Source organism: Neovison vison, chromosome 4, assembly GCF_020171115.1.
Source record: "Neovison vison isolate M4711 chromosome 4, ASM_NN_V1, whole genome shotgun sequence".
NCBI classification, from domain to species: Eukaryota; Metazoa; Chordata; class Mammalia; order Carnivora; family Mustelidae; genus Neogale; species Neogale vison.
In genome coordinates, this window is record NC_058094.1 from 22,266,567 (window position 1) to 22,293,404 (window position 26,838).

General features: G+C 37.1%; 1 protein-coding gene across 1 annotated transcript in view; it reads right to left on the minus strand.

The window, feature by feature from the left end:
• The window catches only part of SLC30A8 (solute carrier family 30 member 8), a 32,729-nt gene extending 20,897 nt beyond the window's left edge, over positions 1 to 11,832 (minus strand). The window contains exons 1-2 of the mRNA XM_044246964.1: positions 11,762 to 11,832; positions 3,589 to 3,785 (exon numbers count right to left, since the gene is read on the minus strand). Coding sequence (XP_044102899.1) covers positions 3,589 to 3,785; positions 11,762 to 11,832 — 268 coding nt within the window. The remainder of the gene's footprint in view (positions 1 to 3,588; positions 3,786 to 11,761) is intronic.
• Positions 11,833 to 26,838: the final 15,006 nt, after the last annotated feature.

Consider the following 26,838-nt stretch of genomic DNA (forward strand, 5'->3'; position numbering starts at 1 on the left):
AAACAATCTGAGGGTTTTGAAGGGGCGGGGGGAGGGAGGTTGGGGGAACCAGGTGGTGGGTATTAGAGAAAGCACGGATTGCATGGAGCACTGGGTGTGGTGAAAAATTAATGAATACTGTTATGCTGAAAATAAATTAATTAATTTTAAAAAATAGAAGAAAAATTTAGATTATAATATATTCTATACACACATAGACATACACATATAAATAATGTAAAGAAACTAGACATCTATCAAATTAAATCAAGGAAAAGAAAATATATGAATAATATTAAAATGAGAAAGTAGCTAGAATAAACAAGAGAATGTTAATGTGAAACTGTCATGTTCCAATGTATGGTAATAGATTGGAAAATTTCTATGAGATGGCTGACTTCGGAAAAACATAAATGACCAAAATTTGCTGGAGCAGTAGAAATTTTGAGTACCTCAAAAAATGAGGAGGAAGCTAATAAATATATTTTAAAAACTATTTCCAAGAATGTCTCCAAAGCTAGATAGCTTGCCAGGGACTTCTTTAAAAAAAAAGGAAGAGATAATTACAGTGTTATATAAATCATTTCCATTTCTTTATTAAAATAAGGTACCATTAAAACTAAACTTTTCATTTTAATATGCATAACTCTAATTCAAAAACTTAGAAAAGTAGCTCCAAACAAAACTATCAATTTCAATCATCAATAAAGATAAAAAATCCTAATGGATCAACGAGGGACCCAGATTGAGCAAGGCATTGAAAGAATGGTCCACCACAGGCTATTTGAGGGGCACAGTAATGACAGTCCAGGAATCTGAGCCCCTGAATTAGAATGCCTGCCCACTTACAAGGTGTGTTACTCAAGTAGAGTACTTGACTCTGCATTTCAGATTCCTCATCTCTGTAGTGCAATTAATAAGAGGAAGACCTACCTCTCAGGGATTTTGACAGGATTAAGGAAGGTAACACAATGGCAAACACTCATCACAGCTTCTGGCGCATAATAAGCATTAAGGAGATGATGCCAGGTGATTTCGGCATCATAATGATGGCATTATGATGCCAGAAATGCAAAGACCATATCATATTAGGAAATCTCTGAATATGAAACACATCAACAATGAGTCAAAAAATATTAAGTGTGTTTAAAAGAAAAAATACTTGATAAAAATCAATAAGTATCCTTGGTTATTTGTTAATCCTTTAAAAACCTCATTCACATAATGAAAATACTTACCTTCTCAGGAAACATTTCATTTAACGGCTAGATAATTGGACAGAAGATTTGATTTAGCATAAGATATTATGTAATATCTTATAAATTATGAAACATACAGAAGAAGAGATATAATTATTGAAAAAGAAGAGAAATACGTCTTTTTTGCACAAGTGCGTGTTATCTCCTAGGAGATGGGAGGATGGTTGAGAGAGGAACAAAGGAAGTGGGTTGAGATACATTTAGAAGGAAAATAATGCAGATACACTGATGAGTATAAAATGAACATGCAAAATGGAAAACTTTCCAGAATGCGCAAAGTAATGACCTAGAAAAGAGGACATGCAAAAAAGGAAGACACCGCTCACCTCTGGAAAGAGTAAATCAAACACATCCTAATAACCCTGGCAAGAAATATGCTGCCCCTTTATTAAAACATACAAATATGCCAACTAATTAAAATCACAAATTAGAGATAAATGGATAAATTGGGATAAATGGAGAAACATACCGTTTTCCTAGAGGAGAAAACTGAGTATTTTAAAAAGATTTGTGTTTCCAAATTAACTTACATTCCAGTAAAATCATAATCCAATTTTGGAGAGAACTGAACACAATGATTTTCATGTTTAATTAGAATAATAAACAGAAATAAATTGGCTTTTCCTTTTTTCTGTTAAACAAGGAATAGTGAAGAAAGATCAACAGATATTGTAACACATAGATTTATGTTAATTAAATGTGTTACTAATAACAGAGAAGAACAATACAGATCAATGAAATACCTTAGAACCAAACCCTTATTCTTTCAGAAATATTGATAATTGATTAAAGAAACATCAAAAATCAATGGAAGGAGTAATTAATTATTCCAGAAATAATGCTGAAACTTTGTTAGCCATTTAGAAAAAGAATTTTTAGTCCTTAGAGCAAATCTAATCCCACACTGATTTAAAATTAAAGGCAAAATATTGAACAACAAAATGGTGTTTATCTTCTCAGTAGACGGGAACCAAAGCACTAACATAATGAAAAAGCAATAAAAGAAGTTAGCTCAAAATGGAATGTTTGGTACAATTACATCCATAAAATTTAAAACTTATTTACATCAAACTAAAAATTTTAAAGTAAACAATAAACTGAAAAAGTACTTAAAACAAATATAAAAAGTTCAATATTCTAACTATATAAAGAGCTCCCAGAAATCAATATATAGCATTATAAACTTATCTAAAAGCAAATGAATGGGAGACATTAACAGGCAAGCAGGAAATGCATCAACACAGGGAAATCTAGATTACTAATAAGCATGCAAAAAATATTTTAACGGTAACCAAAAAAATGAATGAAATAAAGCATATTCACCTAATCATTAACAAAGATTTTTAAAAGATTAAAATAAGTTCTGGTAAAGATTTGGAGAATCATTCTTACATACAGCAGGCAGACATATGAATTGCTATCCAACTTTCTGGATAGCAGTTTGGCAATATGCATCAAGAAGTAATAAAAATATTTATATCCTTCAATCAATTTTCCACTGTTGGGAATCTCTTTCAAGGGATTAACCAGAGAGGCAGGCAGACTTTTATTCATGAGTTTTCACTGCAGCATTGTCCATAGCAGGAAAAAAAAAAAAAAACTCCCTGAATTTCTTTTCTTTTTTTTTTTTTTTAAGATTTTATTTATTTATTTGACAGAGAGAGGTCACAAGTAGGCAGAGAGGCAGGCAGAGAGAGAGGAGGAAGCAGCCTCCCCGCTGAACAGAGAGCCCGATGCGGGACTCGATCCCAGGACCCTGAGATCATGACCCGAGCCGAAGGCAGCAGCTCAACCCACTGAGCCACCCAGGCACCCCAGAAGGAAGCAGGCTCCCTGCTGAGCAGAGAGCCCGATATGGGGCTCGATCCCAGGACCCTGGGATCATGACCTGATCCGAAGGCAGAGGCTTAACCCACTGAGCCATCCAGGCGCCCCTTCCCTGAATTTCTAATAGAGAGATGGTTATGTAAATCACAGTGGAGCATATTATAGAATATTATTCAGGCATAAAAATGTTTTTGAAGAGTATTTGATGGCATGGTCAAAAGCATTCAGCATGTTCTCAGTTATGTTAAGGAAACGAAGTTATGAATAGAAAAATATATTGTACAAAAATACTGCACAATGTTATTAGAGGTTATTTCTCAAATGTGGGATGGTGATCAATTTTATTTTGTTTCCTAATATTTTCCACTGTATCTACAATGAGCTTACTCTGCACTTACTCAGTGCTTACAAAAAAAAAGGAAATCTTCCTTTAAAAGGGGAACTTGTATAACCCTCCTGCGGTGATATGAGGTTTTGCTTGTTTGCTTATTTAATCAGAAAAGTCCTTTTAAGTAATACTTACCCACGACCTCGGCAATCATGAAAACAAAGCATATTCCTGAAGCAGCACAGAGTTTCCACTTGGCGTAGACTTGCTTGTTTGCTCTGTTCTCTGTGGCCTTGGAGTTGTGGCAGTGATAGATGGTTCCTGACTCCAGCTCCTCTGGCTTCTCTCCAGGACATTGATCTTTATTCAAGGCTTTCTGCTGGACTTCCACACTGTGGATGAGTTTGACCAAAGCAAGAAGTGAACATGGTTGCAAACAAATACGTCACTGTCAGCCCTGCCCATTCTCAGAACTGATATTGGGACATCTGCTAACTAGCTGGGAAGTTGCTGTTCACAGCTTCTTCCACGAGAAATATCCAGTGTAAGGAACAAGCAAGAAATTTCCTTCAAATTCTCAACTACTAAAGGTTTTGCTTTTATTTACCCAAGGTCTTATTCAGTCTCTACCAGCAGTGACAGGTGAAGGGAAGCAGATACACTTTGATGCATTTCCTTCCAAATTACTGTGCTTTGAAAAGATTTTGGATCCTGTGTTACAAATTAAAAAAGGGGGGAGTGGGCAGGGCAATATTAGCTATGTGCATGGAAGCCAGGTTGATGATTCAAAAACTCACTATTAAATGCCAAAACTCTTCCATTCTTCTCCACAGCAACACTGTTAATAGATCATTTTCTCCTTCTCATGCTGAATCCACGTGGACTCTCAAAAACCCTCTTAACACAACTTTGCAGATGATCTCTCTCAATCTATCAAATCTGTATTGGGAGTTGAACTTACTTATACTTCCTTAAGCAGGCAGCACCTATCAGTTCTTCTCAAATATAAAGCATTATTTGGAACCATGTATAGAACTCTAGAATTTCGTAGATGGAAAGATTACATAGATAACATTAAGTCCAATCCCATCGTTTTTTACCTGAAGTAACAAAGTTCAGAGAGGTTAAGTAATTGCCTGAGACCAAGTAATCAAGAAACAGCAGAACTGGGATTCTAAGTCTAATGTTTTTTCCACTGGGTTCCACCCTGCCTCCCTACCGGAATTTCAGGACACCTGAAACCAACCTTTACTGATGCCAGTATCAATGTCCATGGATCTTGAGCTGATCAGACTTTCATTTCCTTAATAAACTTATTAGAAGACATTAATAAGATTCTTAGAATTAAGAAATTAGATTTCATGGCTTTGAAAGGTATAAAAAGAAAAATAAATTCACCTCCACTTGGAGAGCTCATTTGTCTTATCACCATCTGGAATTAAAGCTCTGAAGGTTTTGGCTTAGATTATGATAATTATTATGACTCTAATTATCATTATATTTGGGTTTTTCCTGAATAAACTAACGTATACATTCATTACAGAAAATCTAGAATTACAGAAAAGCAACAAAGCAAGGGGAAAATCACTGGTAACCTTACCTCCAAAAGATAATTATTACTGATTTTTTTTTTGCTTAGCTTTGTAATATATAAACACACTTTTTAAAAACATAATCAGAATGTGCAATTAGCATGTTTTTGGTTACAAGTACTGAAAACAAAGCTCATGCTATTAAATGGGAATTATTGGTTCTGCAACTGAAAACATCGAGATGTATCAGTCTTTAGCCTGATTTAGGAATCCACATGCATCGTTCTGCATTCTCAAGTATACTTTAACCGCAGGCTGGTTTTCCCCATGGTAGTGAAATGGCTGCCCCGGTAATCAGAATTGTGCCCCTGCCTCTTCTTATACAAGCAGAGAGCGTGTGCATTCCCAATATCTAAGCAAGAGTCCTGGGTTGCATGCTGATTTGGCCAAATGAGAACCAACCTTTATAGCCAGAGGAATGTGGACGGGCTCATTGGCTTAGACCTTGTTATAATCAGATTGGCTAAACCCTACCATGCTGACTCCTGGAGCTGAGACTGGGGTAGATGCTACCCAAATCATACGACTGCAACTCAGTGGGGACAGGCTGAAATGACAGTGTCACCCTAGGATCCTACTGAAGATACAGCTTTGGAACATGATTCTTAGCTAAATGTGTTGTTGCCATTTTCTCAATTTATTAAATACTCTACACTATTATTTCTAACATATAGAGAGCACTGTATCTAATAGAAATACGTCATACATAATGAACTGATTTCCTCTTATTTTTTTTAAGATTTTATTTATTTATTTGACAGAGAGAGATCACAAGTAGGCATAGAGGCAGGCAGAGAGAGAGAGAGGAGGAAGCAGGCTCCCTGCTGAGCAGAGAGCCCGATCGGGACTCGATCCCAGAACCCTGAGATCATGACCTGAGCCGAAGGCAGCGGCTTAACCCACTGAGCCACCCAGGTGCCCCCTGATTTCCTCTTATTAAACACTTCATTCTTTCCCAGTTGTTTGCTCATATAGGTGGGGCTGTTGATCTTTATGGTTAATCTTTACTCAGTATATTATTATCTTCTCAAAATGTAACTGTGAAAGGGGAATTATTTGGTCAACAGGTATCTCTATTTTTAAGGATTTTTGTATATATCACCAAATTGACTTTGGAATGTTTGTCCTGATAATGTTAATAGCACCAAGGATTTTGAACATTCTAACAGTTGCAAATAATCTCCTTTGCTGGAATAGGAACCATTTGGCAAAAAGCACCTAGACTATTTGTATCTATACATTCTTGCCTTTGCAATGTGATACATACCCTGATAATAACAAATACATCATGAAGCAGTGTGGGTCACGAATGACCATCAACTCAGAGGAGCCTGAGAACCAAAAAGAAAGCATGATAGAGGTTTCCTCTTCCTTCATGCTGAGAAGGCAACATGAGCAAGTCAGGGTCACTGATTGTTCTGACAGTATTCATACGACCACTGACTTGCTGATGTCATGTGAAGCTTTGCTTTATTTATATTTTTCATGAATCTTGTGGCCAGAGAAAACCAGGTGGTAAGTAAGGAGGAGAAAGAACTTATTCTGGAGCAGTGCAGAAGTCAGACCAAGGCAGGAATCCTACTAAGGGTACAGCCTCAGGGCAATGCCACAGGAAGAAAAGGCAAGAAACCTGGCCAATTTTTTACCTTTAAATACTGTTTTGTTGTCCTAGACTCTAATATTAACCTACTTTGAGCTGAGATTGCTCCTTGAAATACTAAGCAAGAGATCCAAAGTTGGGCTTCAGAGGCCCCATAAAAATTGGATCCTGTAGGATTTTTTTATGCCAGTTGATGTCATCTGCAAATAGTATTAAATTTTATTTCTTCCTTTCCAATCTGGATGCTTTTTATTTTTATTTTTATCTTACCTGTTTTCCCTGGCTAGAACACACAGTAAAATGGGCATCCTTGTCTTGTTCCTGATGTTAAGAGAAAGCTTTCAGATCTTTACTACTAAGTTTAATGTTTAGCTTCATGGATGCTTTTTATCAGGTTGAAGAAGTTCCCTTCTATTCTTTGTTTGGTGAATGTCACCATAATGAAATGCTGTTGAGTCTTATCGAATGCTTTTTCTGCATCTAGTGAGATAATCATATGGTGGGTTTTGTCTTTTATTCTATTAATGTGGTATATTACTTTCATTGTATTTCAAATGTTAAATCAAATATGCATTACTGGGATAAATCTGACTTTACCATAGTTCATAATTTTTTTATATCTTGTGTTCAGTTTGTTAGTGTTGGGTAGAGGGATTTTTGAATTTATGTTTATTTATAAGGTGTATTGATGTATAGTTTTATTTTCTTGTGGTATCTTTTTATTTTTCTATAAATGAAATATTGAAATATAGAATAAGTTGGAGAATGTTCATTCCTTTTTCTGTTTTGGAAGAATTTGTGAAGAATTGGTATTAATTCTACCTTATGTATTTGGTAAAGACCACCAGTGAAGACATCTGGATTTAGAATTTTCTTTGCATGGAGTTTCCTTATTACTAAGTTTTTGTTTAGTTATTTATTTGTTATAGATCTTGGATTTTCTGTTTTCTCTTGAGTTAGTTTGGTAGTTTGTATCTTTCTCTATCTTCAACATTTCATCTAATATTATATATATGTTATGTATGCAACTTACCTTTAAATCAGATAAGAGAAGAAAGGAGAGTAAATATGCTGTCTTTCATAATTACCTTTACTGATGCTATTTGGCTTTTGTGTGTTGATTCAAGTTAATGCCTGTTGTCATTTATTTTCAGTCTGAAATTTTTCCCTAGTGAGTCTGCTAGCAAAAAAAATTTTCTCAGTTTTTGCTCATCTGGGAAATGTCTTCATTTCACCTTTATTTTAGAAGATAGATTTGCTGGATATAAACTGATTGGTTGGCAGTTCTTTTTTTCTTTTAGCCCTTTGAATATGTCGTTCCCCTGCCTTCCAGGTACTTTGTTTCTGCTAGAAGTCAGATGTTGATCTTACTGAGGTGCTTTTGAATATGATGAATCTTTTTTTCTCTCTTGGTGCTTTCAAGATTTTTTCTGTGTGTTTTGCTTTCAGTATTTTCACTATAATATGTCAGAGTGTAGATCTGTTTTCTTTGATTCTTCTTAGAGTCTGTTAACCATTGTGGATGTGTAAATTAATACTGTCACCAAATTTTGGAAAATTCTAACCATTATTTCTGTGAATATTTTGAATATTCTCAAAATGTATTGCATATTTCTCTCCTCCTTTTTCTCCTCTCCTTCTGGTCTTCCCACTACATGCATGTTAGGGCATTTGTTACTTTTTCCTCCTTATTTTCTTCTCTGTGTTCTTATGTTGCATATCTGTTGATCTATCTTCAAGTTCACTGATTATTCTGTCAGTTCATATCTACTGGTGAGCCCCTTTAGCAAATTTTTTATTCTACTTAATGTACTTTGAACCTCAGAATTTCCATTTGGCTCTTTTTTATATAATTTCTATCTCTTTATTGACATTTTTTGATGAGACACTGCCATCAAATCTCTCTTTAATTTTTTAAACATGATTTCATTTAATTCTTCAATCATATTTATAATGACTACTCTGAAATCTCTGAATGCTAAGTCCAACATCTGGGCTCTTTTAAAGGTAGCTTCTATTATCTGCTCTTTTTACTGTGTTTGGGTTATTTTTTGCTGTTTCTTTCCAGGTCTTATAATATTTAACCTGAAATTGGATGTTTTAGATAATACACAGTAACAATTCTGGATTCTGATCCCCAAAGACCCATTGCTGCTGATGTTTACTTGTTTGCTCTATTATTTGCTTAATATTGCTTATTTGTCTAATTAAGTGGACTCTCTTTCCTCTGATGTCCCTTACATGAGGAATGTCTGTTATTCTTCCCAAGAGGGTGCAGCCTTGGCATACACAGAGTCATCTTTATCTCCTCCACCCAGCCCAAGGATGCTGATCATTTTAATCATGTTTGCTTTGACTGTCTCTTTCCATGGTCTCACTGTTAAGCTTCTGGCTGCTCTGCCTAAATAGGTATCACATCCAACTGTTGACCTACTTAGTCAGTTATTGATGGCTATCTTCAACAATGCCGTAAGGCATAAATTACTCCACAATCTGATCCAGTGAAAGCTGCTCAAGTTGCTATAACAAAATATCACAGACCGGATAGCTTAAACAACAGAAAGTTATTTTCTCATGGTTCTGGAGACTCAAAGTCCATGATTAAGGTGCTGGAAAATTCAATTTCTGGCAAAAGCTCTCTTCCTGGTCTGTAGACGGCGACTTTGCTATATCCTCACCTGATGGAGAGAGATCTCTGGTATCTTTTCCTCTTATGAAGACACCAGTTCTATCATATCAGGGCTCCATTCAAATGACTTCGTTTTACCTTAAACAGGTTTTTAAAGGTCCTGTCTCCAGCATAGTCACATGGAGTTCAGGCTTCAAAATTTGAATTTGGGAGGGAGGGACGTAGCAGGTTCCTTTAAGGGGGAAAAGTTTGAGGTCATGGGAAGGAGAATGAAGACTAACCAAAAGCCATTACAAAGCTCCTACACATGTGAGTAAAGCCATTTTAGAACTTTTTCCACATCCCAGACACCAGCAGCATACAGCCCCGTGACAAACCTCACTGACCCAAGAATTGTAAATAATAAAATGATTGCTGTTGAAGCTATTACGTTCTGAGACGAGTTGGTAGCCCAGCAGTAGATAAATGAAACACTCCTTTTGTGGAATTAGAGAATAAAAATTCCTTCAGGTTAAGTTTCTCAATAGCTGTTGACAATTTAAATTGAAACCTGATTATAAGTAGAAAAGAGAAGGAAGGAGAAAAGAGAAGGAGTATCAGAGGACAAAGTTGTCTGGGAATTAGGGACAGAAGAATATATATGAGAAAGGTGGTTGGGGAAGATGGTAAAGGAAAGCAAATAAGAAATCAAGGTCCATGTGTCCTCAGAGAGAAATACATTAGGGATTCAGGAGGCCACAAGGTGAAAATGTGTGGGAAGGAGAGGTGGAAGAGGAAGAAGCCGACACTAAATTTACAAACAGAAGGCGTGGGTTCAGATCCCAGCTCTGTCATAATTAGACATCTGACCTTAAGAAAGACACTTCTTCTCTTTGGCATTCAGGTTCCTAACTGGTAAAATAAGGGAGGGATCGGCATAAATCATCTCTCCCAGGTATAACTGTTTCTATATGAAAAGAAAATAAAGATGTGTTTGATAGTTAGTCTCATCAACATATCCTGAAAATCATACCCATTTAGGAAGGGAAAGAGACCCTATAACTATAAATGGTTGGCTTTATTTGTGCAACAGAGCATTAATGGTCTATTTTAATGAGAAGGGAAATAGTGTTATTTTGATAATGTAGAGATGCTCTATTAACAGTGCCTATAGTAAAAACAATTTGTTGTCTAAAATTTGTGCCTGACCTAACATGAGGTTTTGTTATTTGTGGTCTTAATAAATCACATCTAATAGAAAATAGTTCTTATAATGTGAGATAATAGATATGCTAGATTCTATCATGTATGTTTTATTAATTATTTTTATTAACATATAATGTATTATTTGCCCCAGGGATACAGGTCTGTGTATCATATATTTTTAAAACAAAATTATAAAGATCCTATAAAAAAGTCCCTTTGCAGTTGTTCAAACATTTGATGCTATCAAACACAATGTTGCTCCTCTTCAGAATATGAATTTAGTTCCACGAAACAAACACAAACATTACACATACTACTAATGGGTATGTATTCTCCTAAGCTCTGCTCCTAACCATGAAATCCTTTTAGATTTCCATTCATTGATCTGTACTAAGCATGTCTCTCTTTGCTCCTCATTCAGATTGAATTCCCCAAACACACAAAACTCTTATTCTTACATGTGTCTGTTTTTACCAGGCAAATTATCTCAGACTGGAAAATGTCCCCTAGCTCTATTTTCTATGAGGAGTTTTCCTAACCTTCCTCTAATTCACTTTCATTTTTCAGTTCTTACTCTATCACTTCTGAAATGCTTTCTCTGACCCCTAAAGTCTAGCTAACGCCTAAGTTCCTTTGAGATCTTCTCATCCAACACCTCCAGAATGACACTTCTATGGTATTTTGCAATTGCCTCTTTTCTATGTGCATTCCATGTTAGGCTCAAAGTTTCAAGAGGACAGAGATCTGAGAGTAGACGTGTTTTCCTCCTGTTACGTATCGGGTGTGTTTAATTAATAGTAGTTCATTAAGAGGATGATGAATGAATGTGGTACTGTGCATGTTGTACTGTGGAGCTAGTAGATGGAACCAGAACTACGTAGGACATTAAACCCAGCTATATTCATTATGGTTGTGTACATCTGATTATGGCATTTCATGATTAAGAAAATAGCAGTTGGTTTAAAAATCAACGCAACCCCAATTCTGTCACATAGTTGAAAAGCCTTAATTTTTTTCTAAATATAATTTAGGAAAATTTACTTAGAACTTTAAAAATGGGAAGAATCGAGGAAAAGAAATGCAAACAGATTAGATCATGTATGCCTGCTTTCTGAAAGATAAACTACAGATGAAAAAATATATCAATAAAATGTATCCTTTGTGTACTTAATAATATTTAAGGAATCAAATCCTACATTTTTCAGGATATGGATCATACAGGTCAGTCAACAGCTTATCCGATTTTGCAAAATGCCCCTGAGTTGCATAGCAAAAGTTTCTGATTTTGAAGCAGTAGGATCTAAGGATTGATTGAATACTGAAGACACAGAAAGTCATGAAGCAGAAACAGATATCGGTTACCTGTCTAGGGTGAAGGCATACATCTTAGTGGCTCTGTCATTCACAAGGTAAGTTCTTTCCAGAAACTCCATGGTGGTCAGAAGGAGAGCTTCTGCTGTTGTTTGTGGTTGTTGTGGCTTCTGCTGTTTTTACCTCACTGCCCAGTTTGGGAAGCAAAGCAGCCTTACAATCATTCACATACTTTCTAAAGAAAAAAATAAAAAGGCTTCTGGGCTTTAGAGTAACATTTACATCAATGTTCTTGGTTGGTGTGCCAAAATTTCAGCCTTCTTGGACCATCATCGGGTCTCATTCTCTCACCCACAGAAACTCCTTTCCTACAGACACCTGCAGGAAGGATCAGGTGAAGCCCGTGCGTGTGTGTGTGTGTCTGTGTGTCTGAGTGTCTGTCTGTGTGTCTGTGTGTATATGCGCGCAAGTGTGCTTCCGATGCTATCTGATTCCACTGTTTGCTGAGAGGTAGAGGAGCTCCGGGGCTTCCTGCTAATTGCTGTTGTAGAGATTTGGTCTTCAAAACACACCTGGGTGAGCTGTAGACACCCTTCTGGGCACTAGTCTAGTGTTTTTCCCTTTCTTTTCCTTTCCGTTTTTTGGGGGGAACCTCTCTCTCAACCTAAAGACATTTCTCCTGAGATTTAGTTCTAAGATGACCTCTAAGCAGCTGTCAGGATTTACTCTCCTCTCCTAGGACCATTTTCGGTTTTCACTACTGAAGGGAGGACATGGGTCATTAGTTGCTATGGTCTGTAATCTGAAACAGTTCTTGGTGTGGCAGCTTTGAAGCCCTTCTGAAAGGCAGAAAAAGGGCAGACTCAGCTTCTAAATAAATTACAGCCCTCAGTCATACCTACAAGAACTGGAATGATCTGTCTTCTCCCTGGCTAGGGTATCCTTTGTAGAGGATAAAAGACTCACCCAAGGAAACCCTATCAGGCAAACAAATCACAACTCAGAAACAGCATCTTCTGATTTAATCCCGAAGGACCTTCAACCCGCAAACTTGTAGGAATTCACATTATATTTCATTATTAAGCATTTTCCTTTCCAAATAAGATAAGGGACTATAACCTGAGGGCAGCAGCCCTTTGTGGTAGGCATTTGTGAGGAGGCCAAAGAGCATCCAAGACCTGTACAGATGCACAAGGGCAGACTGGAGAAAAGGCCATAAATCTATGACCACTGAGTCCTCATTTTCTTCTCCTTCTGTCAACACTCACTTTCTAGTGGGAAACTCAGACAGAGTAGTGGAGTCCAGGAATAGCCCAGTTGCCCAGCATCTTGGGAATCTGCACATCATTCTGAGAAAAAGTCTGCCACGATGGCTTAATGGGATAAATACTGTCTCTGAAAAAGAAAATGGGATTCGATGGCAATTCCAGCAGCAGTAAGAGGAGAGGTCACCTTTGCCCAACAGTGAGAGCATCAGGTGTCCTATCACATCTGCAGTGAAGCTGTACCTCGTGTTTAAGGTTTTGAATAGTCTCAGCCATAAGATAAATTCTAAGGTTTTTCTTATGACCCCATTGCCTAACCAATCATTAGTTTGGTTGGGACAGATGGAAACCAGAGAAATGGCTCTGGGAGGCCATTTTTTTCTTGCAGGAGAAATTCTGGGTCTGGCATTACTAGAATAATCCAAAGTATTTCCTTCTCATATATCCTTACTCTTAACTTTACAAAATAATAGGTTATTCTGTGGATACAAAGTAGGAAACCAGAAAAGAATTACTAACCCATCTGTGCGACACGTTGCAATGCTTTGCAGCTTGAATCATTTGTGAGTTGTTTCTAGAACATAGGAGAGAAATAGAATTCAAGTGAATGAATGTCAGATAGTGAATTAGGCTGAACTCCATTAGATGTAAGTGCAAAGGAAAGAAGATAAGCGATATTCAAATGCAGGAAAGAGAATGTATAGCTATAGCTATCAACAGGAAAAGAAATAATCTATAAGTTTGAGATTCTGCATCATAAGTTTTGTCACTAACACATATATAGATGCACAGACATATTTAGATCTGTTCATGATTCTGTGAGCACAGAGATACATACTAGGTTGTTAATGTGAATTTCCTACGGGGCAAGAAGAGAGTGAGGATATACGGGAAGTGTAGGGTAGGACTGATACAGAAAAGGGTAAGGTGAAGAAGAGAGGGAATGGGGACCCCAACAAAGGAGGAAAAAAAAACATGTGTTCTGTGATCTCTGCTCTTTATTTATAAATTGAAATATATAAAATTGCCATTTTGTAGACCTAATGCAGTCTAAAATCAGCAGTTCCCTATGATTTACTTAAATATATGTTCACACATATACACAAACCTATAAAATGTATATGTGTGCATGTGTGAACCATTAAAAAATAAAAAAATTAATAGGCATATTTTAAAAGTATTAAGAAATTACTTTCATCAAATTTATGTGAATTTCCAAGTGCTGCCCTTGAAAATAACTGCTCTAGTATAAACCAAAACTTCTGGTGTAAGTGGCATAAGAGTAGCAAACATTACAGCAAATAAAACTTTTGTGTTAAAAAAAAAGTAAGTTTTCCTGCTACAAATTTAAATGTAGATAAATTATGATTAAGAATTGCCTGCAGGGGCACCTGGGTGGCTCAGTGGGTTAAAGCCTCTGCCTTCGGCTCAGGTCGTGATCCTAGGGTCCTGGGTTCGAGCCCCGCATCGGGCTCTCTGCTTGGCAGGGAGCCTGCTTCCTCCTTCTCTCTCTCTGCCTGCCTCTCAGCCTACTTGTAATCTCTGTCTGTCAAATAAATAAATAAAATCTTAAAAAAAAAAAAAAGAATTGCCTGCATGTCACATTGTGTGAAACGTTCACCTGTTGGTAACTTTGTCATCTTATAAACTCATTCTAACTACACCATCACCCCCTTCCCCTCAGTATTCTGTCAGGACAATGTTTATGAAGAATTTCCCATCCTCTCTGACTAACCTTCGCCCTGCTCTGGCATGTGCAGAGCACTAAGGACCAATGGCCCTAATCAGACTGGCAAAATTCACAAAATATGTACTCTGAAAGCAACATGGATCAAAGAAAGAAAATCCTTTCTCTTTTTGACAACTTTGGTGGGCATTATGCTGTTTTTTTTTTCCAGTTTCCAAGGCAACCAGCTTCTAAACCATCCTGAATTACAGGTTGTCCTCTCCGCCCACTCACCATCACAAGCTTGTAGCAACTGAAGGGGCAAAATGCAATTTATAACAGTTACTTCTGGGAATAAATATCCTGTCAGCCACAAGAACATCACTGACATGACCGAAAAACTGGTTCAGCTCCCCAGCCCTAGCTGTCGTTGGCAACAATTTCTTTATAGGATTTTACAAGCAGTAACTAATACTTCTGCAAAAATAATTTACACAGGTGTCTCACACATCATTTTGATATTTCACTTGCAGAAAGGGTGTGTTTACGGAAAACCACCGTGATCCTCCCTAGACACTCAAGTACTGAGTTCTCAAGATTTGCATTCTCAAAATTTAAACTCATACTTCAGAAACAGTTCATATTGCTGTTGTTTGCATGTAACTATCTTTTAAAAAGAGACAGGAAAGTGATCTTGTTTTAAAATCATCATGTAGGTTTTCATTCTGTTTTGCTTTTTCTTATTTGTGTGGAGAGGCAGTATAGTAAAGTGACTTAATGCATGGGCTTTCAAATCAGATACACTTAATATCAGTTTCCAGTTTGACCATTTCCTTACATGTGTGACCTTGAACAAATCACCTGGCTTCTGTGGTTTTCAGTTTCTCATCTGTAATATGGTACATTAATGGAGTCCCTGTCTACAGAGTGCTTGTGAAGAGTAAAAGAGATAATGTGTATAAAAGCTCTTAGCCTAGCATCTGGCATATATTCAGTGTTGTGTAGAAGTGAGTTGCTATGGATTCAGCCATGTCTAAAATGTCAGTAAAATGTCCTGACTGTCTTAGAGAAATTGACCCCAGTCTTAGCATGAGGCTAAGAATTACCCATGAGTGGAAGAATCCACCAAGGAAGTAGAAGTTATTATAAAGAACACTGGGGGACTTCAACGTACCAGCCGCTATGACTTCAGGTCAATCCCTCAAGCTCTCTAGGGCCAATGTGTTCAAATAATATGTGATTTGTGATTTCTGAAATGAATGTATGCCTGCCTCGTTCTACCTGCTTAACAGTCAAGTGCAATTCAGAATGTGTCCTACATAAAAGAGGACAAAACAAGGAAGGAAATAAGAACTCAATCAGTGTAATCACCTGCTGAAGATTCTGGACTTCTGTATTCCCACACAGACTATACAGATATTATTTCTAAGCTCAGTGGCATTTCCTTAGCAAGGTGATTTTATGGTTATTACTACAGTGTGAGTTTTTCACAAGTTGCATCCAGGAATGTGAAAATAAAGACACTGAAAATTTAATTGGATTGTATTTTAAAGAACATTGTGGAAATTTCATTTTAATCTAATGTAAACATGTATAGAACACAAACCATTTCCTGATATTTCATACTTTATGTGAGAATGGACTGAGCCATCTGAGTTTTATTTTCTCCTTGATAAATTGGACTATATAACTCTTTCTTTTGCCACTTTTATTTTTTAAAAGATTGAGCTATAGAAATGTTTCAGTGCAAATGTAATTTGTATTTGTTGAAAAAAACTTGATAAAATATTGATGCTAAAACAAAGGAAATATTTTTATGAAGCTTGATTGATGCAAATAAATAATACAAAAATAAATTAGCAGTTTTTTGGTAGGGGAGAATATTGGGACTAGGTGGTTAAGATGTTTATGAAGTGTATGTATTATTGATGAGCCTCCTTGTCCCATAATTCCTTTTACAAGCACTCTGCAAACTTAATTAACCCCTAAATGCACTCTCCAGGATAGATTTGGTTGACTTCATCTTGCAAATTCTGAAGTAGTTATCTGCTGGCTTCACATTCTCACAACTATTTATGTTTCTCTCTCTCTCTCTTTTTAAGATTTGATTTATTCATGTGACAGAGAGAGAGAGAGAGAGAGATCTATCACAAGTAGGCAGAGAGGCAGGCAGAGAGAGGGGGAAGCAGGCTCCCCGTTGAGCAGAGAGCCTGATGTGGGGCTCGATCGCAGGACCCTGAGATCATGACCTGAGATGAAGGAAGAGGCTTAACCCACTGAGTCACCCAGCGCCCCTGTGTTTCTCTTTTTTATTTTGTTTACTTTAACAAGCAAGAGAGGATTCTAAGGACCTAAGCCATTACCTATGGCATTAGAATAAGAAAGATATAGGAAAGAATAAGAAAAGAAAAATCATGATTATTTCAACAGATTCAGAAAAAGTATTTGACAGAATACAGCATCTGTTTATGATTAAAATCTCTCAAACACGTGGACATAGAGGGATTGTATCTCAACATAATAAAGACCATATATATTAACCCCATTAGAGGTTAAAAGCTGAAAGCAATTCCTCTAAGATTAGCAAGACAAGAATGCTCACATTGCCACTTTAATTCAACATAGTATTGGAAGTCCTCACCAAAGCAATCAGGCAAGGAAAAAACAAAAGGCATTTAAATTGTAAAAGAAGAAGTAAAACTTTCACTATTTACAGAAGATATGATATTATATACAGAAAATCCTAAAGACTCCATAAAAAAACTGTTAGAACTGGGACGTCTGGGTGGCTCAGTCAGTTAAGCATCTGCCTTCAGCTCAGGTCATGATCTTAGGGTCCTGAGATCAAGCCCTGCCTCGGGCTCCCTGCTCAGTGGGAAGTCTGCTTCTTCCTCTCACTCTCCTTCTGTCCACTCTCTCTCAAATAAATAAGTAATCTTAAAAAAAAAAATCCTGTTGGAACCAATAAACAAATCCAGTAAAGTTGTAGAATACAGAATCACTACACAAAAATCTCCTATATTCCTATATATCAAAAATGAACTATCAGAAAAATAAACTTTTTAAATACCCCATTTACAATCACATCAACAAGAACAAAATACCTAGAAGTAAATTTAACCAAGGAGATGGAAGACCAGTATATTGAAAACTATAAAACATTAAGGAAAGAAATTGAAGAAGAAACAAATGAAAAAATATTCGGTGCTTATGGATTGGAAGAATATTGCTGTAGTGTCCATACTACCCACTGCGATTTATTCAACACAATCCTTCTCAAAATTCCAATGGCATTTTTCACAGAAATGGGAAAAAAATCCTAAAATTTGTATGGAACCACAAAAGAGGCCAGGTAGCCAAAGCGATCTTAAGAAAGAAGAACAAAGGGACGCCTGGGTGTCTCAGTGGGTTAAGCTTCTGCCTTCGGCTAAGGCCATGATCTCAGGGTCCTGGGATTGAGTCCCACATCCAACTCTCTGCTTGGCAGGAAGCCTCCTTCCCCCTCTCTCTCTGCCTGCTGCTCTGCCTACTTGTGATCTCTCTGTCAAATAAATAAATCTTAAAAAAAGAAGAAGAACAAAGCTGGAGGCATCACATTTATCTAATAGAGATTAGATTCTATCTAATATAGATTTCAAACTGCATTATAAATCTGTAGTAATTAAAACTGTGGTATTGGCGTAAAAACAGACATATAGATGAATAGAACAGAATAGGGAGTCCAGAATTAAACCCACACATACATGGTCAATTAATTTACAACAAAGGACCCAAGAATATACAGTGGAGAAGGACAGTGTCTTCAATAAATGGTGCCGAGAAAAACAGACAGCCACGTGCAAAAGAATGAAACTGGACCACTATCTGACACGATATACAAAATTAACTCAAAATAGATTACAAACTTGCACAAAAGAACTCCTAGAAAAACACAGAGCCAGTAAGCTCCTTGACATAGTACTTGGAGGCAATTTTTTGAATCTGACAATGAAAAACACAAAGTAACAAAAGAAAAAATAAACAAGTGAGACTACAACAAACTTAAAACCTACTGCACAGCAAAAGAAACCATCAACAAAATGATACAGCAACCTACTGAATGGGAGAAGATATTTGCAAATCATGTACCTGATTAGGGAATAAAGAAATCGTGCAACTCAATAGCAAAAAAAAAAAAAAGTAATAATCATTAAAAAATGGGCAGAAGATCTGAATGGCATTTTCCATAGACGACATAGAGATGGCCAACAGGTACGTGAAAAGATGTTCTACATCATTAATCATAAGGAAAATGCAAATCAAAGGCACAGTGAAGTATCACCTCACACCTATTAAGATGGTTATTATCAAAAAGATTAAAAATATCAAGTGTTGGCAAGAACGTAGAGTAAAGGGGACTCTTGTGTACTATGGGTGGGAGCGCAAACTGGTGCAGCCACCATGAGAAAAAGTATGGAGGTTCCTCAAGAAATTTAAAATAGAACTACGATAAGATCCAGCAATTACGCTTTTGGATATTTATGCAAAGAAAACAGGAATATTAATTCAAAAAGATATATGCACCTCCATATTCCATGTAGCATTGCTTATACTAGCCAAGATATGAAAACAACACAAGTATCCATCAATGAGTGAATGGATAAAGAAATTGTGGTATGTGTATACAATGAAATATTATTTAGCCATAAGAAAGAAGGAAATCTTACCACTTGTAACAACATTATGCTGAGTGAAATAAGTCAAACAGAGAAAGACAAATACAATATGGAATATCATGTGGAATATAAAATATCAACTCTATCAACTTAGATTTTTGTATATATGTAAATTTATAAATATATATAAATTATATATTATATATAAATTATAAATATATATATAAATATATATAAATTTATAAATATACAAAAATCTAAGTTGATAGAGGACAAATAGGTCATTACCAAAGGTGAGAAAAATGGATAAATTATGTTTATTTTTTAGTTTAAATGAATTTTTAAACTTTTTAAAAAGAAAGGACCCTTAAATTTTCCTTCAAATTGTTATCACCTGGTTTCTTGGAAACTACCAAAAAATGTAATTTCTTTTGAAAAATGGCAATGAAAAAACAATGACATTAGCAATCATTTTGGCCTACATGTACCATCTAGAGATACCATTTAAGGTGGTCAAGGAATTAGCTGTGTAGTTAGATTGCAGATGAATTAAAGATAATTTGGGATGTTAATGGCAAAAAAGGTAAATAACCTTATTCAGTCACCTTGAAGTTATCATCATTGGATGACAGAAAGTTAACCAGAAAAAAAAAAATACCCAGAAAGAAAAATAAATGTAATTGAAATACTTGAGCAAAAACATTATAATTTCAAACTTCTGTGAGGCAGAAGATTATTACGTTCTTTTGGGGCTAGCAGAGGGAAAAAATACATCATTTGCCTTTTTCAGGAGATAAAAATAAATTTTAAATAAACAAATAAATCAAATTAGAGCTTTAGCATGATTCATAGTTTGATTTTATTTAGAAGGTATCAAGTGACTACTATGTGCCGGCATCTCACTAAGCCCGAGGGAACAGAAGATAAAAGGCACAGTCTCAGGGAAGTGTGTGTGTGTGGGGTGTGTGTGTGTGTGTGGGTGTGGGTGTGTGTGTGTGAATTCATTTAGATAGGCTCTGTGCCAACCCCTGATGGAATTAATGATCCCCAACAGTCTCTTCCCTAAAATGATTACGGATCAACAATTCACTATAACAAACTGTTCTGCCGGTAGGGAGACCAAGACTAACAGCTCTAATCCCAGTGGAAGGGACACAAAGGACAATACTCAAGGCTACCAGGAGAGGCTCCCCCAAGGTGCGGAGCTTGCAGGATCTTGAGGATGCTGGTCCTTAAGAGCACTGTGTTGAGAGAAGGATCCTGGAGCATGGCTGGCTATGACCTTCATTTCCAGAAGGGTCACTTTCTGTCTTTTCAGCTGGTCCATTTCATCCAATTAGTTTTTCTTTCCCTTGCTGATTGCTTCTGGCACTTAGTGGAGACACAAACTGTCCCCTAGAGGGTGTGTCTGCCCATCCAGCCCGCTGCTCTCATGTCTAGGAGGTTAAGTTTTGCTAAAGGGTTTTAGGAGACTTCATGATTACCTCTTACCCATCTGCGTTTTGTTCTCCCTGCTCCTGTCTCTACTCTGTTAGAAGGGAAGGCACAGAGCTTGTAACTACAGTGTCGAATTGTCAAGGAAGGAGCCTACGGAGAAGGGCTCCTCAGGGTGGCTAATGAGTATTTGTCTCTGACACTCCACTTTAGAACATCAGTCTGCCTCTCAGTTCACGCAGAAAACTTCAATCGAACTAGGTTTTATTCTGGTTTTGGCTTTAAGACAACAATCCCATTGGTTTGCTTTGTTGAATCACCAGAATTTTATTTCTGTTGTTACTGTTTTGGACATTTGTTGGATGTTGGATGCTTGATATTATTATCTGAGCATTTTTATTGTGGCTGACAAACACTCGTATTGGTCTATCTGGAAAATTACTTCCCTATTTGAGCCTTTTGAAGAAAAAAGAAAAGGTAGACAGAAACATACTTTCTAGTGTTCCAGCTCCTTGATCTAAATATGCAAAAAGCATCACCGAAAACTAAAACATTGAATTCCTGAATTAGAGAGAGCCCCTTGTCATTATCTGGAATGCTACCATTTAATTTTTATGAGTACAGTTTACTTTAGTGAAGGCCTTGCGGGGACTTTCATCTTCAGAGGACGATTTTCACAGCAAGTCCCCAGATGAATGCCAAGAGAGCAAAGACATAGCTCATCTTCTCCTCTGAATCTCCAAGTCTGGATTTATTTGACTCGAGGCTGACAAGACTGCCTCTCAGGAGAGCATCCAGAAGACAAGACAAAAGCCTCCTGGAAGCTTTCCCCTGAAAGACGGAGCTGTTGCTTTCACATCAAACCCAAAATGCATCACGGGACGTCAGGTGGGTTTTCTGCTTGGAAGCACAACCACAAGGCACTGCTAGCTAATTCATCTCTTCTTTGGGTATTAACAGATTTCCATCTGGTGAGCCTACATTTTAAAATGTCGCCAATCTGAGCACCTGGGTGGTTCAGTGGGTTAAGCTGCTGCCTTCGGCTCAGGTCATGATCTCAGGGTCCCAGGATCTTGTCCCGCGTCGGACTCTCTGCTCAGTGGGGAGTCTGCTTCCCGCTCTCTCTTTGCCTGCTTCTCTGCCTGCTTGTGATCTCTGTCTCTGTCAAATAAATAAATAAAATCTTTAAAAATAAATAAATAAAAACAAAATGTCACCAATCCAACTGTATGAGTCTCTCCGCCACCATCAGGGAATGCGTTCTTGGAATTTGCACCCAGCACCGATGAGTGAGGTATCATATTACCTGTTGCAATCCTAAATTCCCTACTCAGTCACTCAGGCATTGGTCAGGGGCAGAGGATGGGAGCATGGGAGCTTGCATTTCCTTCAGAGGCAGTTAACTCCAAAAGAGAACAAAAATACGTATTTAGTTTTATGGACAAATATGTAATGTATTATTGAGAGTATTACATTTTGTAAGGGATTACTTAAAGCTTTAAATACCTAGAGTAACATTCCCCCTTACCCTTCAGAATTTAAAACTAAGATTTTTCTCTCAGTCTTCCACAGAATTATGATAATTCATCATTCACAGATAAAAATTTCATTTTAAACATTATAAATGCCCAGATTAAACCACCACAAAAAATAATATCCAAGGCACAGTGACAGTGTCCTCATATTTTAAATATTATTTATGCCACAAAAATCAATATGACAAAGCAGTATGAACAGTGTTTGATAGAAGTTGGTTAGAGTGGGATTTGGCGTAACTTGCATTTCCTAGTCACAAGTTAGTTTCCAAGAAAGCTGGTGAATAAGTAATGTCAGATGCCCCTTGGCCATTTTCTCCTGAAGGAAACAGAAGGAGAAATCGATTCTATGATTAATGTAATGTCCCAATGAATACTAATTCTTCATTACTTCTTAGAATCATCATTATTATGGATGTTGCTGTCAGCAAATGAAGAATTGTTCTTTTTAATCTGCTGTATACAACACAGCCATTTCTACCTTAACTTATTAATAAAGACCAACCCCCTAACTGAAGAGAAGTTTGCTGATTAATCCTAAGAGGAACACATTGGATTCATTGTCTGTTTGTATACATCCTTTCCACTGTTGACTGACCAGATTATAGGCCTTTGAACATTCCACTCTACCCTCTGTGATCATCAGCTACTAATTCGAAGTCTTTGTCAGGTAGATGTGATTATTTAATTTCTACCCAATGGCTTATTAGACAATATGGTATACTTCCACATATTAAATTCTTTTCTGAGGATATTTCTCCTCAGAACTATCATATTGGACACCTGAATCCAGCCCAACCACCCATTTTCACTGAAACTACTGCCAAATTGACTATGCTATCATGCTGAAAGCACCCAGTTAGTAAATTTGGGGGCTATAAGATCTAAGTCTTTTGCTGATTTTCAGCATGTCAATCAGTAGATAAGTTTGCATCTTTCTGCCCCAATTTTCTAACCAGAAAATTTTGAATGACAGTACTGAGCCACCTCAGAAGACTTGTGAGTAAAAATAATCCCCGTCATCCTTCAAAAGTAACAAAACTATTTCCAAGTATTTAATATTGTTAAATACCTTAAAATTTGAGAAGGCATTTGTAGATAAAAGAGATAAAATGTAGCATGAGATAAATAAATACCACATAAATACCAAATAAATACCACATAGATATGTGGTAAATACCACATAAATAAAATTGTAAACGTATTTTTAGTTTAAAAAGTAAGATATATACACAGTCAAACATGTTGAAAATTCAAAAAGATAGACAATAGGCGATATGTTCTCCACCAAAAATCCTAGGCTAAGATCCAGGAAATAAATCAGTTTTCAGAATATCCTGAATATCTTCATGGACTTGTTTGTGTGTTTATGAATAAACACACACACACACACACACACACACACTTTTTTTTCTTGTACAGTTCAATTCAATGCATATTTAGGACTATCTTATGGGCCTGTCAACAGTTAATTACTTCCATGTTATTTTTAACTATTAATAGACTGTGTTTTCTACAGTAGTTTAGGTTTACAGAAAAATTAAGTGGAAGGTACAGAGATTTCTCACATACCCCATGTCCCCTCCCATGCAGAACCTCCTCAGTTACTAACATCTTGCACCAGATGGTATATGTTACAACTGGCCCACCTACATGGACGCATCATGATCATCTTCGTCATCCAGAGTGCATGGTTTACGTTAGGCTTGCCTCTTGGCTCTGTACAGTCCATGGTTTGGATAAGTGTATAATGATATGCATCTACCATTACAACGTCCTGCCCTAAAATTTATACACAGACACTTTCTTAAGCCAAGTTTGTCCAGTTTTTATGAGGCTGCTGTTGAGTGAATGTTAAAGTAAGCATCAATAATGAAGCTATTTCCTTTCCTTTTGCCTTTGCTGGGAGACTCCCAGGCCTGTCCTCTACCTACTGGAGGAAGAAGATCTCATAGTTGTGGCAGCTGGTCCATAACTCCCCCATGACTCTGCAGCACTACACTTCCACACCCTCCTCCTGACTTGTTTACTAGCAAATTGAACAGGCTAAAATTCACAGAAGTTGCTTTCGCTGGGAAAGAAGAGAAGGAGAAAGCAAGAAGCTGGAAGAGAGAACTCAGCTCCATTGCTCAACCCAACAATTGGTGCATCAACCCATCCTCCTCTTCCTCCCAAGCCTTGATAAAATTCCCACTTCTGATAGCTAAGCTATAAGTTTATGCTAAGCTCCAGTGATTTAAACAGACATAATTCCTGCTGTCTGGGAATTTATAATCTAAAGGAGAACTGCCTTTGAAAAAGCAATCCATTTGGCACTGGGTGACATATCATAATAATCACAAGCTAGCAAACATGTCACAGTACTGCCAACATATTTATACTTAAAGAACATAACGTTCATTCACAAAACCTGAGCAAAGAGAGAGGATAAAAGTGACTATCACCAGCCCAGTTACCTTCGAATGCCAACACTAGAAATTAGAAACTCCTGTCTTAGACCCTTGGGTTCCTAGATCTGGCTCCATCAATCAAAAACAACATTACACATCATATATTATCTTACAGTTTCTCGCGGCCTTAAAAGAGAAAATCTCACTCTCCAGGGCCTGAAATTACAGACACTGAAGCTTTTTAACATTGTTCTGAACAGTTAGACAACTTAAAATGAAACATTCACTTTGTCACATGAATCCAAATATTTTCCCATCTTTCAGGGAAATGTCACAGGAAGGTGAATCTTTTCTGGCTTCATCTAATTGTGAAAGTAATGACAGTGCCCGAGAAATAATATCTCTTCCAACACCCTAAGGGCAAAATTATCCTCCTAGCTCTACACTGCACATCTCTTTTACAGAGAATTTCAGTTCCTCATCTTCAGCATAATGTTTACAAACACTCAGCAACTTTTTATTCAGTAGACAAGAGGAAATGAGAAGGCTCCCCCAAAAAAGTGATTTAACTAAGACATTAAGTAATGTGAAAAGACTACTTAGAAGTGTGACTTGCCCATCCTTGTCCCTAAGAACCTCCACACGAGACTTTGTCCTAGGTTTCAAAAATACATGTGGTACAGATGATAAACAGACTTGAGAGTTGTTTATCTAAACTGAACACCTGAGCATGTCATAGTGGCCTTAATGTAATCAACAAAAATCCAGAGGGCAGGTCCGGCAGCCTCTCTTCTAGAGAGCAGCATGTGTATAATCAATGGTAGACAGTTTCCACTGAACCAGTTATCTTGTTTTTAAAATTGGTACTCAAAAAAGTAAGCTCCCCCACCTGGAAATGGCCCCCTTAGATGCCTCCCTGATACTGCCTCTTCTTGGAACACTGCCCCCTCTCACTCTGGCTGCACACGGGTGTAACGGTGAAACGGTGTAACCTTCTCATGGTAAGGTCTCAGCTCAGATAATCTCCACCACAGGGAGCCCTTCTCAGACCTTCCTGTGAAAATCAGTGTGACCCCAGCCACACCCAGTTTCTCTCCATGTTGTGCTCTTCCTTTCCTTTAAAGACCTTATCACCATCTGTGTTACCCACACTATGTTGTTGGGTTTTTTTTCAGCATAACAGTATTCATTATTTTTTCACCACACCCAGTGCTCCATGCAAGCCGTGCCCTCTATAATACCCATCACCTGGTACCCCAACCTCCCACCACCACCCCGCCCCTTCAAAACCCTCAGATTGTTTTTCAGAGTCCATAGTCTCTCATGGTTCACCTCCCTTTCCAATTTCCCCCAACTCTCTTCTCCTCTCTAACTCCCCATGTCCTCCATGCTATTTGTTATGCTCCACAAATAAGTGAAACCATATGAAAATTGACTCTTTCTGCTTGATTTATTTCACTTAGCATAATCTCTTCCAGTCCCGTCCATGTTGCTACAAAAGTTGGGTATTCGTCCTTTCTGATGAAGGCATAATACTCCATAGTGTATGTGGACCACATCTTCCTTATCCATTCATCCGTTGAAGGGCATCTTGGTTCTTTTCATGGTTTGGCTTTGTTTCTGGTCTCATCCACTCCTATGAGATGTAAGTTCTTGGTGGGAATGAGTTCTGCTGTTTCACACTGTTCTGTCCTGAGTTCTGGGTAGAGAGTGTGTGGTATGTCATGGGTTAAAAATATACATTTTTTAAATCAATGAATGAAGGAATGAATGGATGGATGGACAGATGGAAAATACTGGTGAGAAATATTTCATAGTGATTTAGGGTAAACCATGAAGTCATGGAGAATTGGGTATCACTCTACTTGCTAGTGGGGAGCCTTTCTGAACCTTTTGCTTTCTTTCCTGTAAAATAAGAATAATTAGATTTTTCTTGTAGTTGTGAAGATTAACTGCAGTAGTTTATGTAAGATTCATTTTATATATAAAGTTTTTTATTAAATAATGTATTATTTGTTTCAGGGGTACAGGTCTGTGAATCATCAGTCTTACACAACTCACAGCACCATTTCATATATACTTAGTAGTAACTGCTTAATAAGTAAAGGATCTTCATTTAATACTTCATAGGTAAAGCCAGCCTGTAATCAGATAGGCAATTCTGCCTGATCGAATATAAAAAC